The 18,801-nt window shown below is 43.4% G+C and overlaps 2 protein-coding genes across 3 annotated transcripts; both read right to left on the reverse strand.

The window, feature by feature from the left end:
- Nucleotides 1-488: 488 nt before the first annotated feature.
- Nucleotides 489-4,297, reverse strand: LOC115107104 (bile acid-CoA:amino acid N-acyltransferase-like). 2 transcript variants are annotated; one of them, XM_065008428.1, is made up of 5 exons: nucleotides 3,732-4,297; nucleotides 3,201-3,391; nucleotides 2,889-3,049; nucleotides 1,759-1,881; nucleotides 489-1,600 (listed from the first exon to the last, which is right to left on the reverse strand). In XM_065008428.1, the coding sequence occupies exons 2-5, from the start codon at nucleotides 3,268-3,270 to the stop codon at nucleotides 1,598-1,600; spliced, it is 357 nt and encodes a 118-aa protein (XP_064864500.1). In that variant the 5' UTR covers nucleotides 3,271-3,391; nucleotides 3,732-4,297; the 3' UTR covers nucleotides 489-1,597. The 2 variants fall into 2 exon arrangements, with proteins under 2 accessions (XP_064864500.1, XP_064864499.1); XM_065008427.1 differs by having other exon boundaries at nucleotides 3,201-4,297.
- A 1,044-nt stretch (nucleotides 4,298-5,341) lies between these two features.
- LOC115107103 (protein FAM180A-like) lies at nucleotides 5,342-13,958 on the reverse strand. The gene is made up of 3 exons (XM_029630488.2): nucleotides 13,498-13,958; nucleotides 9,094-9,191; nucleotides 5,342-6,038 (listed from the first exon to the last, which is right to left on the reverse strand). The coding sequence occupies exons 1-3, from the start codon at nucleotides 13,574-13,576 to the stop codon at nucleotides 5,688-5,690; spliced, it is 528 nt and encodes a 175-aa protein (XP_029486348.1). The 5' UTR covers nucleotides 13,577-13,958; the 3' UTR covers nucleotides 5,342-5,687.
- Between the last annotated feature and the right edge of the window lie 4,843 nt (nucleotides 13,959-18,801).

An 18,801-nucleotide genomic window follows, 5' to 3' on the forward strand; every position in this document is an offset into this window, starting at 1 on the left:
CTGACTAACACATAGGAAACTAACACACACAAGCGGAGACGCACATGCTGTTGGCACCATCTCCCCTCTCCCATCTCACTGTCAAAGCCAGGCTCCATATCCATTCTACATGCTATATCAGTCTGTCAAAACTCTGGATGGACAGGGACATATTTCAACCCTCCCTTCCACCTCTGTACTAAAAGTGGGTGGGGTCACATTTCTAAAATCCTACCTCACTATCAGCCCCTGGGGAGTAGGGATTCTAGATCTAGTGTTCTGTGGGCTGCCCACGTAACATGGTATGGACCCTATCCAGAGTTACAGGGTTTGTACATTGCCATGGTCACTAGGTGGCATCATTATCTGGGTAATAGCATCACACTGTGCTTGGCTCTATAGCTCATAAATCAGAACATCTGAACCAAACCAGAACCATCTAAACCCCTCCACTCTGTCCTCTTCTCTACCGCCGCCATGTGTGACAATGATTAATGCAAATGTTTTCTTTTAAAATCGCTTTAATCTATTATTCCTCTTTTTTCGGCTCACAACATGAACATATTCTTTCAATGGAGTTTCAAAAGTAGGAATTTGGCCCATTTTGGCCGTGCTGAGGGGCTGCCAGTGGAATGTTTTTCATGGCGGGGCCGGAGAGTGTGTCTGATGCATGGGATACAGGCGCTGGATTACTTCCTCATAATAATAGGGGGGAAGGGGGGGGATGCCAAGTCACACCACAAGGCTGCTGAGTCTGTAAAGGTTTAACAGCACGGCGGGTTGCCAGATTGGGTATTTTTCCTTCATCACTAGACAAGGCCTTAGTTTAATGGCATGGCAGGTTGCCAGATTGGGAACTTATCCTTCTTCACTAGACAAGGCATTGGTTTAGTAGCCTACGTAGTCCCAGATCTATTTGTGCATGATTGTTTGGGTTGATAATGACCATAGGAGCAACACAGCACAAGCAGATCCAGACCAGGTTATTGGTTTAATATACATATGTGCAGCACATGGAGATGTTTAGGCCATCGGTCCCCTTTGCCAGAATGGAATCTGAACTGAGAATATATGGGTGACATCTAAAAAATGAAAAAGTATGCGGTTGATGAGAGTTAAAAGGCAGCGGTGTTCATTCTCTTCAACTCAGCTGATATCAATAACACGTCATGTTACCTCACAGGAGTTTGGAATCCAAACCAGGTTGGCTAGAAGACCGCAACTCAACCGTGACCGAGCAGCCAAGGTCTGATCCAAGGTCTTTAAACAGAAAGGGTTCCCTATAAGGACTTTGATGAAAGGCCGATGTCGACCATCTCCTCTTCTTCCTCCTTGTAATTGTCAGGACATTGACTACTATGACAACTACAAGCAGCAGACCAGTCATTTAAGAGACTGTGCAATGCTGCCACCTGGTGAGTAAAAACAAATCCAACCAATATTGTCTCTACTTAATTTCAAGACAGATAATGAAGCTGGAGAAGCGACGACTATAATGGAGATAGTCCAGGAGGATCTCACAGCTCTGAGGGGACAGAGGGGTCCTGTCTTTGGTACAGGTTCTTCTGAAGGAACTCCAGGAGCCTCCTCCATTTGGGCTGCTCTCCCCACAACATGATCACTGCAACAGCACAATACAGTTTTACAGTAGGGTAAAAATACTCATGAATCCCTTTCAGAGACTTGTAATGTAATGTCTAGTGATACTATCGACTGTGTCCTTGATCTAGCCTTACAGTAAGTCGGAGCAGATGAGAGATGCTCTGTAAAATCCCTCACCTTTGCCCCTGTTCTTGGGAGTTGCTGGAGCGGAAGAGAGGAGTGTAGAAAGGTTTGATCAGGTGACCAGCCCCAGGGTAAGACACAGGTTCCCTGCCCTCTCCCACATACTGTACTGTGCATCTGTGAATAGAGGTCAGAGGTCAGGTGATATCTGGGATAGGCCTTTTAGTGTGCCAACTTGTATGCATTATCAGGTAGTGGCAGGTAGCCTAGGGGTTAAAAGTGTGGGGCCATTAACTGAAAGGTTGCTGGTTTGAATCCCCAAACTGACTAACACTAATTGCTAATGTATGTTGCTCTGGACAAATGTCTACTAAATAACTAAAATGTACATCCTGGACAGATTCTGTAGTGGCACAGTTCTGGTCAGCTTCTCCAATGACCATCAGTAATGGACACTTTAACCTCCTGACCTATGGTGCCAAAAAATAGGTCCACACACATGTCAGTTCCTCACTGTACAAATACATACAGTATAGTGTGCATACAATGCAGTCTGAAAGATACCATCACCTCTACTTTAGGGCCACTCTCAGTGATGGGCTGGATCGTGTCTCTCCAGATCAAATGGTTGTTCTCATCAAAGTGCATATTTCTAGGGATTTGAGCAAAATACAACTATAATTTCAGTGCACTCCAAATGAGGTCATTTCCCATTGCTTTAGAATAGGTTAAAACACACTCATGTGTTGTACTTGTCAGCTATTGACACAAGCGACAATCTGAAAGGGAAAACATGGCTGCCACGTATACACACCATACATCTGGGCTGGAAGAGAGGGGAATTATCAACAAATATGTTGGGAAATAGGAGAGGGGTGTGTCTACAGAGCACCTGTGAAATAATTGTTTACAGTATTTGCGTTCACTAATTAACTGGTTATCAATCAAACAAGTCCATTTCAAAGAGGAAGGTGTGGAATAATCATGTTAATGACATCAGAGTAAACGGCCAGGGATAAGGACTCCCAGTGAGAAGCCAAACATAGCCTCTATCACTGGCCACCTGAGTATGGTCTCAGCATAGTGAAGGCTGTCTGAAGTAGGGGCGGCAGGTTCACAACAAACTCCAGAGCACACACACTTCAGGCCTCTTGCATCTTTCCCACAATGAACTGTGCAAATACCTCAAAGTACTTGCATCCTATGGCAACCGTTGTAGAGACGTCCGTGGGGTACTGCAGCACTAAGGAGACGTAGCTTTCGGATGCTAATAGGGAGGAGCGATGCTCAAACAGACCCCCTCCTCCCCCAGATAGATCCAGCTCAGCAGGGAATGGTCCAGGACCTTATAGAGGAAAACATATACAGTCAAATAGTTACACTTGCATCCAATATTTAACAGTCCGTCACACTTCAAGGTCAACATTCTGGTCTAATGATATACCGTAATGCGTTTTAGGATATTTAATCGCGTACAAAATATCTTGTTTAGTCACCTGCTGGTATAAAAAGGGTTCCCTGGATTCCGTCCTTGTAGATGTCTATCTTTTGGACTACGGGGGCCATACACCAGCGCTCTACGACTGTACAGGCTACAGCAGCCTGCTCACTGAAGTCCTGGCTGATGTGGCCACTGTACACAGAGATCTGAACCAGCAGTGGAGTATGGATATCCTTCTTCCTCAACCTGACACAGAGAAAATAAACAGTCAACTATGTAGGGAGAGCTAACTGAAAATAATTCAGAATTCATACTGGAGCAGAGGCATATATTATGTAATTTGGTGTGTGTGTGGTGTGTGTACCTGGGTCATGTTTCACATAAAAACCACCAAAACGGATGTCCTCGGCAACTTCACACACGGTACGTGACAATAACACAACTCAGTTGCTTTACTATAGCAATTTGTACAGTTGATAAACCAGTCAAAATATTGTAATTTTTCATTTCGCATGAAGTATCACAAACATAGATAGTAACACCTGGCAAAGTAGGAACACAAGCCCAAAACCATACCTCTTCTTACCTTTGACCATCCCCGTTTCATCACTGGCATAATGGCCGAATGCCTCCCATCCTCAGAGCGCTGAAAGGAACGAAGTGTGATCTTCTTTTTTGGGGAAAAATGTTCTTCACCACAATCTGCAGTTTCTCATCAATGAGGGCTCTAGTGGGCTCTACCGGGAGCACGGGGCATGACCACCAGGAGAGCTAGACCAGTTCTATCACCATCCGGAAACAATAGCAACTGGACACAGAAAAGGAGAGGAGTTTTCCATGCAAAATGGCCGCCACCCTGAACCTGTCATCTGTAGGCAGTGGAAGAGTGAGAAACATTGTAGGCAACAGTATGTCAATGGAAAGTCTGTTCTAGCAGCGGGGGACTATATCGCCAACAGGACACAGATTAGGCACTCGTCTTTCTTTGTAGCCATTGAAGAGCTGGGGAATGTGTAGATCTGGGGGATGTGTAGATCTGGGGGATGTGTAGATCTGGGGGATGTGTAGATCTGGGGAATGTGTAGATCTGGGGGATGTGTAGATCTGGGGAATGTGTAGATCTGGGGGATGTGTAGATCTGGGGGATGTGTAGATCTGGGGAATGTGTAGATCTGGGGGATGTGTAGATCTGGGGGATGTGTAGATCTGGGGGATGTGTAGATCTGGGGAATGTGTAGATCTGGGGGATGTGTAGATCTGGGGAATGTGTAGATCTGGGGGATGTGTAGATCTGGGGAATGTGTAGATCTGGGGGATGTGTAGATCTGGGGAATGTGTAGATCTGGGGGATGTGTAGATCTGGGGAATGTGTAGATCTGGGGGATGTGTAGATCTGGGGGATGTGTAGATCTGGGGAATGTGTAGATCTGGGGGATGTGTAGATCTGGGGGATGTGTAGATCTGGGGAATGTGTAGATCTGGGGGATGTGTAGATCTGGGGGATGTGTAGATCTGGGGAATGTGTAGATCTGGGGAATGTGTAGATCTGGGGAATGTGTAGATCTGGGGAATGTGTAGATCTGGGGGATGTCTCCCTGCAGGCGAGAGCAGCTAAAATCCTCTAATTCCAAAATGAAAACAGTTTGGGACTGAGGCAAATCCCTACCCACGTTTTTGCAAATGTGAATGAACATCCTCAAGTCATATCAATCATTTGCACATAATCATAACAAGGCCGTATCAAAAGAGGACCATAGTGCTCTCCAAAAAGTATTGTTGGTGCGTAAAACCTGTGAATCCAGATAAGCCCCCAAAAATTGTAATGGGTCTGCAGTCTAAAAGATGCTGCATAAAGCTTACTTCATTATATATAAATTATGTTTTTACTGCATCAGGATAGCATACACATACTTTTCAGCTGAACTGTCTTCTTCAGTGTTTAAGCTTGGTTCATAACATGGCCATAACCATGTTACAGTTCAAATATATATATATATTGATCATTATTTTATTATAATATCAATTGCAGAGAAATAAGCTGAGTAAATTGATACCCCTGTCTTCAATGTTACAGTTCAATACAATACTTCTGCACCTCATGGGACTATTTTTTTCATGAAGCACCTTTTCGCAACAGGACAGTGCTGGGAAAAGATTGTGATTGTGATAAACAGTTGAGAAGATTATGACAGAAGATTTGATAAAGACCTGTAATGAATCATGACAGAGTGACTGATAAAATATTGAAAATGTTTGTTTACATCTGAAGTCTTGGAACAAGGCGGAATCCGATAGATAGAACATGAACAAGATATTGTTCACATCCCTCCTTTTCCCACATCCTCCTTTCAATATGATTAGATCATATCATCATTTGATCATAACCAAACATATTACATTATCAGAACAGTCATTTTGATTATACAATACAACTCAATAGAAAATATCCTTTAAATTTTCTGCCAAAAAGTGACTTGTGTTACAATATAAAATGATCAGTATATTACAGTATCTAAAAGAATGTGTCCACGTGTCCATAACACTAGTTGTGCTGAGGTGTTCTGGATAGGGGCGTCAGATCTTCTTGAATGGCCCTGAACAGCTGCAGCAGGGCATCTCCCCACAGTGCCTTCTGGTGTTGGGAGGTGGTATGAGCCAGAGTCTGGGCAGTGTACACCATAGTGAGCACTGTGCGCTCAAAGTCCTCCCTGCTCAGGGCACCTCTGCGCTGGGACAGGTGGGAGGTCAGACGTCTGATCTCGGATAGTCTCTTGGGCAGGACGTCCTCACAGATAACCTCCAGCTTTTGGACCGACCTCAGAGACGCCAGCTCCATGTCTGGGATCACGAAGGGCTTGTCCTCACCCTCGATCTGCAGGCCTGCCAGCAGGATCTAGAAGACAGACACAGTTGTATCAGATTCTTTGCAGGTTCTGTCAGATCCACTTTTCATATGTCCATCTGTCATCTCAATACCTTCATGTTCTGAGATTATTTGATTGATTTAATCAATTGACTGATTGAATCAACAGAGCAATTTCCCACACATAGTCAGGGTGAATCTCATCTCATGCGCCACCAATGGTATAACTGGAACACAAGTCAAGCTCTTACCAGTAGGGGTCATACAATACATTACAAAATATGTTTGCTGCTTATTCCTCTGTTGAATCGGACTAAACACTCAATAATTAAGACCTTAAAAAGAAGTTTCCGTTCCTTCCATGGATAGAGTAACCTGACTCCCATTGGCATGCATTCATGGATGCTAAGGGAAGTCAGGCTTCCCCCAAAAAATTGTCCAAGAAAAAAAGTTTAAAATAAATGTATCTTAAATGTAATGTAATGTGTCAGTTTTTCAGAGGCGGAATGCATCTCACCAGAGAAAACATTAAAGCGAGTGAAATTGTGCCCCTTTGTCTCTGTATGTGTAGGCTATCTATCTGATGATGTATGGTCAAAAATAGTTTGGCATTTGTCCTCCCTTGATTTAAAAAAAAAGGATAAAATAATAGCCAATCAGTGTTGAGCTAAATTGTTAATGGTCCTGGCTCACCAAAAAAAAGTGTCAAGGGAAGCCAGTTTGGATTTGGCTTCACTCCTATCACATCACATCGAGACCCAAACGTCATTGACAAAAACAACTTGAATTGTTGCATTTCGTTGTATTGTTGTCCTTCGGTGGCTAGCTAGCTAGCTAAAATTGTCCCTTTCCTAAATTATCCATCGGTGGAGATAGGGATTTGGATAAATTCATACATTGGCCTGAGAGGATGGAATGTCAATATGTAGCTAGATGTAGAAGGCTAATGTTAACTAGCTAATGTTTCCCATGAAAGGAAGTTAGTCTAGCGAGCAAGCATTTTAACCAGGGAGTCTAGGACAACAAAAAATAAAAGCATGTACTGTATAACAGAGTCATAGACCGTTTCGTCAACATGAAAGAGAGGAGAACGGCATTGGCATTTCTCTACAAGTAGGGTGAGTGAACGTTTCTACTTGTACACACACACACACACACACACACACACACACACACACACACACACACACACACACTCACACTCACACTCACACTCACAGAGAGAGAGAGAGAGAGAGAGAGAGAGAGAGAGAGAGAGAGAGAGGGAGAAATCAGAACCATGGAAAGCCACATCATATTTAGCTCACATTGATTGGACTAAATCGTTTTTGGTGTCTTTTAGTTGTGACTGTATTGACTGTATTAGACTAAGCATAGGTGATTTGATAATGTTGAAATGTCGAAGATTAAATAGTGCTGGAATTGTGGAGGCCGCTCCTGTTTCTTTGCGACTTGCGGTACCTCTCCATGGTTCTAAATCAATAGCTGTTAAGTAGTCCAAAAATGTCAGAAACATTCATTTGCTTGACCATGCTGTAGTTCATGTAACTGTTGGTTACATTCAATATGCTTTGTGGACTTCACTGGACAGAGGTTGCTGTCTGGTTTTGTAATGATGAAACAAAGGCCTGGTTGAGTTTATTCTGCCAGTGTTTTCTTATTGTCTCGGCCGTAGGCCTATATATCACGGTGTCAAGACGTATGAACTAACAGGTTATAGAGCAAACAACGCAATTACCACAACACATAGGTTGTAATATGTTTTTTAAAATCCTGGTTTGGTTTCCCCAGTGATTTTACCCACACACTACGACTGATGACGACTGCTGACTGAGGCTTCAGCTTCCCTTTCCCAGTGGGTCAAAACTACGTTCCTGCTCCAACCATGACTCTCGTTGTCCAAGTTCAACTGTATGAAATTCAGAAAGTTTGAACCCATGAGCACTGTTTGCCTACAGCTTCTCTGCCTCGGCCCTTCCCACCTTCGACCTCCATGTCCCTGCTGCACGACGAGCGATGGTACCCACAGGATTCACATCAAACAGGAACGTTTCAGCTCTTCAATTAGTAGGAGAAGAGGAGTCAAACATTCAATACGTCTTTAACTTTCACTTCTCTCTCTGAATGGAACTCTGAGGAGATACACACACCTACACACATAGGCCCACTGCTGAAGACAAGAGCTCTCCAACTTTGCTTACTGCACACGTACTTCTTGGTTTCCGTTGTTTGCTCAGCTATGTTCAGAGCTCTGTCATAACAAACAGTAGAAATGTAGCCTCTTCCCATACTTTATTGCCCAATTCCAAATCAGCCCTTAGACTCTATGCGCTCTCAGATCTCCATAAGGGTCTATGGGCCAATTTGATATTTGGCACTGACAAGGACTGATAGAAGAGTTTACTACAGCATGGAGAAAGGGGTCCCTACGGGACCTACAACTCGTTGAGGTAACTAACAGAGTCTCTGAAAGTCAAGAATTCTTCCCAAAAGCACAAGAGATGAGCTATCAGGTATTTTTGACTTGTTATGCCTAAGATATTTTATTTAGAAGCAATGGCGAATATAAAAGCTTGAGTGGCATTGATTCTGATGCAACATGTTTTGCTGCTACCCCACAAGATTCACAAACCTTGAATAACCTATAACCTCCATGTTTTCCACTCAAACATCAGAGCGGTGGATGGTTGAGCAGTATATGTCCAGACATAATGTTTGCTTCTTGGGCTCCAACATACCAACTGTAGTATGTGTGAATGAATCTGGGTTGTGCCCACAGTGGATATGGTCTGGCTCAACAACAAGAAGAAGCAGGGACCTCTGGGATATGGAGTTCAATGTCAGAACATTATTTAGTAATAAAGTCAAAACTATCTGAGAGGAGGGTCTCTGGATGATCCATTGTGGGTCGAAGAGAAGAGCCAGACTGTTACAGACTGAGAGCATGCAATACAACTTTACATTTGTGGAAGATTTAACTTTATTTGACAACAATCTTCTTGTTTCCATGTAACATTCACAATGAGTTAAATCCCCTTTAAGCCCATTAATGTAATTTCAGCAGAGATGGCTGTTTTCGACTCACCTCAAACAGCAGGTTAACATCTTCCACAGAGTTCTGGAAGGTGGGGTTGACCAATGAGTGTGTGCCACGCTTCACTCTGAAGGCTGATGGGTAAAGGGCTGAATAGAAAGGGGAGAGAAAGTGAGAAGAGGAGAGATAGCATTTTGAGTAGTTGAATGACTCATTAAACCAAAAGCAAACCAAAAGAAGTCCTGAAATACAATAGATCCAGAATTTCCCGTTGAGCGGGTGAATATGGTTGCTGTTGTTGTGACCAGGAGGTCAGTCAAACACAACACATGTTGCAGTATTTACGCAGTGGCATACAGTATACAATATAGTCAAATACACTTACTACATACTGTAAACATGTCTACGTAGGTTAAACTATCGGGTCCCAGGTTTGTGGGAGACAGCTAGGGTGTAAACTGCAGCAGATGTCCCTATGTGAAACCGGGTGAAAACCTTTTAACCTCTGACACCGGTAATCGCAAGTGTGTCCCACGTTATAGATGCCCCCTCTTTTCAAAGAGCCAGGTGTGTCTATAGGGCATAGGCTATAGGGTAGGAAGGTCAGATTTCAAAGTCTCAGGGCATATGTGCCGCAGCAGGCCTGAGAGTTCAGGATCTGTGGTCGGCTCTTCATAAAAGCCCTCTCTCTCAGCCTTCAGAATCGCAGACTAAGGCAGCTCTGTCATTTATAAGGGGAGCTAACCAGGAGCAGAAGCAGAGAAACACCTGGACACAAGCTTACCAACTGGGTTCCAACCTTGGTCCCTTGCATACCACAAGACTGCTGAGTTAAAGGCAGCTCCTGAGCTAAATGCAGCTAAGGCAGGTATTCTGATCTCAGATGAGACCATTCACTGAACCACCTCCTTCACACCTATTCTTTGACCTGTACGGGAGATGTAGTAGTTATTATATCTACAAATGACTCGCCTGTTTTCTCAAAAATGACCTAGGCCTGATTAACATTAAGTGAGATAATGAGACTTTGAGCGGCTTCATTCAACAGTGTTTCCTCTGTATTACTCTGAGCTGCTTCTGAACAGTGAGTGGATGATTTGAGGCAGGAGTCACAGTAGTGACATGATAATACCCTTCACCAGTTTGAGAGGCAGTTGCAGTACATAGAGACATTCTTGTGGTCAAGTATTTGACCGCAACAGAACAATATGACACGTTGAGAAATGTTGTTAACATGACCTAGAGATGACCCAGCCCAACCCAAAGAAAGTCCGGTGCAACAGCATCTCTCCCTCAATACCTTATTTGCTTTCTTTTTCATTACAGCCCTGAATACCTGGCAGGGACTGTTTTGAAAGTACAGGGCCATGTGCTTTTGGGTTGAAGGGTCAGGTACAGACAGACAAGGTCCAAATAAGAAGCTTGATTGGAAGTCGGAGCATGTATGAAGTGGACACAAACAGACCATCGATCATGCAGTGCCTCAGTCTGTCTGAGGAATGCCTGGGCCCTGGACAGAACAGAAAGGTCATGGTAGGAACACAGCGTGGCTAGGGGTAAAATACGTTTTCCTCTCAACAGTCAAGAGTTCAACGCGGTTGTGACTGAGCTTTATAAAACATAACATGCAGGGAACTGTTTGTCCATACTTTACTCTCATTCTCTCATAGAATGTCACTCTCTGGTAGCTGTTGTGTCTATCTGAGCTTGGATAGATTCCCTACTACTGTAGAACGTGCTCTTGTTACTAATCTAAGCCAGATATCCAATCACTGTACAGTAATCTGCTGTTTGAGCCAAGAGAAATATAGGCTCACTGAGCTTAATGAGGGTCATAGTTTAAACATTGTCCCTCTCAATGGAAACTGATCAGGAATAAGCTCCTGGTCAACTGACACCCAGCACAATTCCACTCACTGTTCTCCGACTGTACTCCTTATGGAATCTGATCCAAGACCAGCTCTTGCTACTCCCAGTCCCCCTCCACTGAACTTCTAACTGTCCCGCCACCAAGGCCTCACACTCTCGACAGGACAACACTTGCCCTATTCTCCCCATTCAGAAACAGGGTTAAAGGAGCAGCGTCGAGGAATGCCAGACATTGCTGTCATCATTTTCACCCAGATTTGGGCTGATATGTGCTACTGTGCATCCAAGTGTGATAATGATTCAGTATGTACTGGAAAGCCTAAGCCCCAATGTTGACTTTCATCCAGGAGCACATCCTTTCCTGATGCTTTCCAGTGTGTATCTATAAGTGGAGGTAGGTGGAGCTGGAATTCCACACACAGATGATACGTTGAGTCCATTGTGTTGAGCTCGAGTCAGAAGTGAAGAACAGGAGGGAACCTTCTTTTCACCTCAGCAGAACAACAGCAACACAAAGAAACATCTATGTTCAATGCCCATGTGATGTGTAACCTTGCCTGAGACCGGAAGACTTGTGTAATGCCTAGGCTTTAGCTCAGCGGGCCAACACAGTCGTCTGATACACAGTAGACTCGGTTTCCAAATCTAGCCGCTCACATATGGAATAAGTGGTTGCTGGTTTAAAGTGGATGATCCCACCTCTGAAAGCAGATCTCCGTTTTCAAAGCTCTGAGCTAGACGAAACCAATCATCGCTCCTGCTTCTCGGCCCACTGTAGCGCTAGACTAAATAATCAGTGTTTGCTAGACTAAATAACCAGTGTTTGCTAGACTAAATAATCAGTGTTTGCTAGACTAAATAATAGGTGTTTGCTAGACTAAATAATCAGTGTTTGCTAGACTAAATAATCAGTGTTTGCTAGACTAAATAACCAGTGTTTGCTAGACTAAATAATCAGTGTTTGCTAGACTAAATAATCAGTGTTTGCTAGACTAAATAACCAGTGTTTGCTAGGACACTGTCCCCTGTGTCCTCACAAACAAGCAGGGAACTTGTAATCTCCCTCTAAGCACATGCAATGAGCCAGGGGAAAACACAAAGCCATTCATTACAATCAGTGCTAAATGGTCCTGGCTGGAATTGTGTCTTGATTTGAGAAAAGCAGCAAAAACAGAGGTCACTGTCCTCCAGGTTTACAGTAATGGTTATTTGGATTAAAGTCAGAGCCAAAACCAAAGTCAGGAACATTTCCCATACTACAACTGATGAATGATGTTTTCTTAACCAGTTTACACATTTCTAAACTGATATTTTCCACAGAATAGACACACTCCGGAGCAAGCTAAGTATATGTCCTAATTAGAACTTTCCCAGTGGACTGAAGACCTGAGAGCTCCAAATATGGGACAAGATATGTCACAATATTGAAGGGATAACAATACATCAAGTCAGACATGCAGATGTTTTTCCAAGCTGTTGCAGTCAGAACAGCTGGGGAAGAATGTGGCAGCAGTCAGAGGGACACAGTGGGCCAGAGACAGTCACATGGGCTACACTTACAGTTTGTCCCCTATTCTAAATCACTGTCTGCATGTCCCCTCTATCAAATCATAAATATTCAGATGTGGTCTTTAGGGGCGATCTGACATTCAATAGCCATACAGTAGATAAGCTTAGTACTAGTATGACATGGATGTAATAATGTAATAATATATTCAGAATGGATACTGAGACACATGACTGATTGACAGACCAGTTTCCCCTCTGGGACTAATAAAGTTTGTATTATTTTATCTGATCATGTCAGGCTCGTATCCACACAGACACATCATGCATATGACTGGATCTCATCTGCCAGCAAAGACCTGAGCTAAGTCGCATTTCCTGAAGCAGGTTCAACATCATGTGACTGATTCAGTGATTGAAATCCACCCTCCTACATTCCTTAATTTGGAGGGATCTATTTTTGGCCGTCGACATTTCTAAGGAAGCAAACATTGACGTGTGTGGGAGGGAGGGAGGGAGGGAGGGAGGGAGGGAGGGAGGGAGGGAGGGAGGGAGGGAGGGAGGGAAAATGTATGAATGTGGATCCAAATGTTTGGACCCAATTACAAGAAGGCACATGAAGTTGTTTTTCGCTGGGAACTTTGTTGAAAGATATTCTGAAAATATAATCTCTCTCCTTCTCGTCAACACAATCATATACATACAGGAGACTAACACCCACAGCCTTGCCAAAGCAAACAAAACATTTGTCTTTTCTTCAAAAAACATAAAATCTCATAAAAGTCTGCAAACACATCAGAACAAAAGTCTGCATACATTTGTTTTTGTCTAGTTAACTCCACCTAAATAATCTATTTGGCAGCTAAATGTTCAGTTATAATAACACACAACGGTACTTAATACATAACCATATTGTATATGTTTTCCTTTGATTCCAAAATGCAGTTCATTACATCTTATTGCTCTTAGTTCTGAAATCGTCTACACAACAACAATGAACTTTCTATGAACGTGTCTGTGTTGACCCCTCAAACTGACCTGAAGTCAGCCTAAACTCTGTGAGGTGCTCAGGTGTCCTACCTTTCCTCCAGTGTTGAGCAGCAGCCAGGAACAGCTGGCAGTAGAACACAGTGATGAGTAGACCCCACCGATGCATCATGCTGACTCTCGGCCCAGCGCACACACACTGACACTGCCCTGTCGTCTGTCTGTCTCAATGGGATCTGAATGTGGATCAGTCACCAGCTAATCAAGGCAGCCAGCCAGGCCCCAGCTGGAGAGAGCTGTGTACAAACAACCCTCAGGAGAATGAGGTAAGAACGCTGACTATAGCACTGCTAAACCACTTCACATGCAACTGCTTCATCCTTTCCTCTCCACCACTCGGTCTGTCTGTTTCTCTCTCTCCTCCCCTACCCTATCTCTGCCTCCCCCCTCTCTCTCTGTCTGTGACTGAGTGCCCTCTGGCCAGGCTGTCTGGGCTGTCATCTGGAAATTATCAAGACCCAGGGAATGGCTGCTCTGTTAGTGGCTGGCCTGCCGCTCACCGTGCTACTGGCTGAGGCAGAGCTAACACCAGACTGGCTGCAGCTGGTCTACAACCTGTAAAACCTGTCCAGTATCATCATCATCATCATCATCATCCTCGTGGTCTCCGTCTTTTCCAATATGGTCCATTTGCATAATGGTCATCATGGTCATATCGTAACCTCGTCCCAAGGCTTATTGCTACCTCACACAGAGACAACGATGGTGGCTGAGACTATCACTACTGTGAGGAATACCACGTCTCCATCATCATCTTCAGCTTCATTATCATCATACTCTGTCTTAGAATCCACCTGCATTCCACATGTTGTATACACAGTAAATGTCTGACAGCTTCATCACAGACAAGAGTAAAACACCAATATCTGCCCACTTCAAATACATCCACTCCACATACAATAGACTACAGTGCAGTATAGCATTTCAGGGTTCTCTTCGTCTCTCCATTGTCCTCTCAACAGTTTCTGTTCTCTTTGTAGTCACATGATGTCAGTTACAATAACATTCAGAACTCTCGCTACCAGGGCCAAGGAGCATAGTGGTTTGCTCAGGAATCCAGGGGCTTTGCTTTGGTTGGCCTGTCCTCTGAGATGAAGGCAGGGAATAAAGGAAAATAAGTGGAAAAACCAAGGGATTTCAGAAACGAGTCTGCTATTATTAAATAGAATTACACCATTCTACCTCAGCTTACTGACTGTGGATGACAAATGTTTTTGCAGTATGTATTTCAGAGCTCAACCAATATCTGCTATATCAGTACTCTACTGCTGAGAACTAATGGTCTATGCATAAATTATAATTTGGGTTAAATGTTTTGTTTTACAATTACTGCTTCTATATTATCAGCTCATGATCATAAAAAATATGACTGATGACTGATATGAAATCTAAATGAAAATCTAAAATTGCCAGCGGTTTTAATTACCCACTTCACATCACTATTACCACCACCTTGATTAGGTAACTTCAAACATTTCACTGATATATCAGGCAATGCTGGAGGGCATGATTAATTGACTGCCCTCTGACTTTCAAGTTATTTGCTTTACGAACACAATATGTTGAATTGAAACGTTCTCCTCTAAAACCAGATGGGCACCTGAGGTATTCTACCCTTCCCTGTCTCACTGAAGGAACAGTATATTCAAATAAAGGATGATGAGAGAAGGTGATGATATTCCCAGTGAACAAGTTTTAACACCTGTCTCTCAGTACATTACACAATCAACTCATAAGGTAATAACAGATGGTGTTCCTGAGTCGGAGAGAACAATGTCCAGCAGGTAAAGAAAACCTCACCACAGCCTGTCTCTCGTCTCCTTACTGGAAGGGTCATGGTAGAGAGGAACTCCAGTCTTTTTGTTGACCTACCCAGCACCTTTACTCTTAGAAGAAAGACCGTAGTAAATCAGCCTGTTGAAATGGATGAGGAGGTGACACTGTGACACAGGACCATGTCCACAGCCAGGATTTACTCCTAGTAAGGTCAAATGGTCGAATTAAACATATCCCAGTGGTCACATGGTCAAGTCAAGCATATCCCTAACTGTAGGCTAAAAAATAAAATGAGGTCCACAGGAGCTCCTGGATACATGAGCAGGAAAAAGTCCCGTCCCTAATAATTTCTACTGACGTGTAGTTCTCCATTTACCAGCAGGGGGAAGGCTAAGAACATTCTGTATGTTTCTTGTTTTTCCCATCACTCCAGCACCCATCAGACTGATGCCGTTTTCAAACTATTTTGGTGATGCTGCGTGAATTTGAGAATGAATTCTATTAAGATAAATGCTCACGATATGAATGCACTTGAGAGAGATGTAAGGGTTGTTTGGGTTCAGGTCCAGGTGGGGACCCTTGAGAAATCGCTCAAGTGCTTAATTGCCCAAGTCGTGCTGTAAAGCTCGGTAATGCATAAAATATGCAAATGAATAGGAGGGCATTAGAAGTCTGTAAAAGCTTCAATAGTCAAATGACCTTTAGACAAGACAAGTGCAGCTGCAGTCCCCACAAGAGAACTACAAAAGAAAAGCATATTAATGTATACACTTCAGACTCTAAATGTCACATGACTGTAAATACCAGCAATCAGGATGGGGCAGAATATACAGAATAGTTATTTGACCTGTAGCAAAAGGTTTAATGGACAATATCAATTATTGGCAGGGTCAGCACCAGTGCCTATCTGATACGTCTTCCACCACACAATTCCGAGTCATCCGATATCAAGATTGAACTGAATTTCCCTAAAAACATCCAACATAAGAGACCCATTATGAATAGACAAAACATTACTGTAGAAACATATCCTAAACCCTGTCAGGAGGATATTAGTTCAGAGCTAAATTGTCTGGACACAGACAGCGGCTCAGCTGCGTGATCCATCTCCACTGTGTCTTACCTGCAAATGGAGCTGATGTCTCCTGGCCCTCTCCCATGACAGCTCCTCTTATTATGGTTGGCCAGAGGGCACACCATCCAGGCTCTCTTAGAGAGATTCCACTGTGTCTTAACTGCAAATGGAGCTGATGTCTCCTGGCCCTCTCCCATGACAGCTCCTCTTATTATGGTTGGCCAGAGGGCACACCATCCAGGCTCTCTTAGAGAGATTCCACTGTGTCTTAACTGCAAATGGAGCTGATGTCTCCTGGCCCTCTCCCATGACAGCTCCTCTTATTATGGTTGGCCAGAGGGCACACCATCCAGGCTCTCTTAGAGAGATTCCACTGCTGCTGCTGTTGACTATGCCTCTCCCCAAGACCAGCGGAGCCTGCAGAACTAACCAACCGAATCACAACACCCAACACCAGCCTTAATACTTAGACATAGAAACAATTACAATGCAATAACAACTCACTATGGACATCATGCTTCGTAATTGCTCTGAAATGAATGACCACCGGTGACCAAGTTCCCTTAAATGATCTTTGGGTTTTTCTGTTGCACCACCACTTTTTGACCAGTCCAGCACTTCAGTAATGAGAAGGAAAAACTTGATTGGTGTCTAAAACTTCAACAGAAGGTGATATTTGCTCCTTCACATTGCGACAGCAGTGTTTCAGTCATTAGTCTTAGTCATTGCAGTTCCAGTTGCAGTTATTCTGAAGCTTGTCAGTGTCTCTATGCTGAGGCAGTATCGCATGTCTTGGCTGAATTCCTCAGTGCTGCAGGTTGTTGTTGGTGTGTCGTGGGCAGTGACACATTCGCCCTGGATAACAGATGTTCCTGTGACTTTCCTGTGGTGAGTGAGAGGTGTTGATGATGGTGAGACGCTGAGAGCTTCCTGCCTTGTTACATGTGGGCAGAGGGATTATTTCTGACACAGTGATTAGGAAGGTACACAGGCGTCTCAGGTCATGCTGTAGCAATTAATAATTATAGCACAGTATTAGTAATGTATACAATGAAGGCATGTTTGCTGACCAGAGAGCCATCACACCTCTATCTCCTGCCCTCCTCTCCCTCCCCCTGTCCCCCTCCTCTCCCTACCCCCTCTCAACAGTCAACCGTATTGGTTGAAGAGGACAGACAGTGCATTCGGAAAGTATTCAGTCCCCTTCCCTTTTTCCATATTTTGATACGTTACAGCCTTATTCTAAAATGGATTACATATTTTCCCCCCCTCATCAATCTACACACAATACCCCATAATGTACAAGAAAAAACAGATCAAATACCATATTTACATAAGTATTCAGACCCTTTGCTATGAGACTCAAAATTGAGCTCAGGTGCATCATGTTTTCATTGATCATCCGTGAGGTGTTTTACAACTTGATTGGAGTCCACCTGTGGTAAATTCAATTAAGGTCCCACATTTGACAGTACATGTCACAGCAAAAACCAAGACATGAGGTCAAAGTATTGTCTGTAGAGCTCCTAGACAGGATTGTGTTGAGGCACAGATCTGGGGAAGGGTACCAAAAAGGCCTCCATCATTTTTAAATGGAAGAAGTTTGGAACCACCAAGACTCTTCCTAGAGCTGGCCGCCCAGCCAAACTGAGCGCTCAGGACCTTCCAACAGAACAACGACCCTAAGCACACAGCCAAGACAACACAGGAGTGGCTTCGGAACAAGTCTCTGAATGTCCTTGAGTGGCCCAGCCAGAGCCTGGACTTGAACTTGATCCAACATCTCTGGAGAGACCTGAAAATAGCTCCCCATCAAACCTGACAGAGCTTGAGAGGATCTGCAGAGAAGAATGAGAGAAACTCACCAAATACAGGTGTGCCAAGCTTGCCAATACCCAAGAAGACTCGAGGCTGTAATCGCTGCCAAAGGTGCTTCAACAAAGTACTGAGTAAAGGGTCTGACCACTTATGTAAATGTGATATTTCTGTTAAAAACCTGTTTTTGCTTTGTCATTATGGGATATTGTTTGTAGATTGATGAGGGGAAAAAACTATAGAATTAACAAAATGTGGAAAAATTCTAGGGGTCTAAATACTTTCCTAATGCACTGTAGATGTTGTATCAGAGTAGCCAGCACGCTTATGTTGGTTTACAGAGGTCCATAAACCCACAGGAGAAGAAGAGGATATTGTAACTGTTGGCTGCAGTATATACAGTATGTTGTTTTCACCCCTAATGCATTATACCGTATATACTGTAAACGTACTACAAACGTAACATGCAACAATTTCAAAGATTTTACTAAGTTACAGTTTATGTAAGTAAATCAGTCAATTTAAATAAATTCATTAGCCATTAATCTATGGATTTCACATGACTTGGAATGCAGATATGCATCTGTTGGTCACAGACACCTTTAAAAAAAATGGGCCTCACAATGGGTCTCAGGATCTCATCAATGTATTTTTGTGCATTTAAATTGACA

This window comes from Oncorhynchus nerka, linkage group LG23, assembly GCF_034236695.1.
Source record: "Oncorhynchus nerka isolate Pitt River linkage group LG23, Oner_Uvic_2.0, whole genome shotgun sequence".
Taxonomy (NCBI): Eukaryota; Metazoa; Chordata; class Actinopteri; order Salmoniformes; family Salmonidae; genus Oncorhynchus; species Oncorhynchus nerka.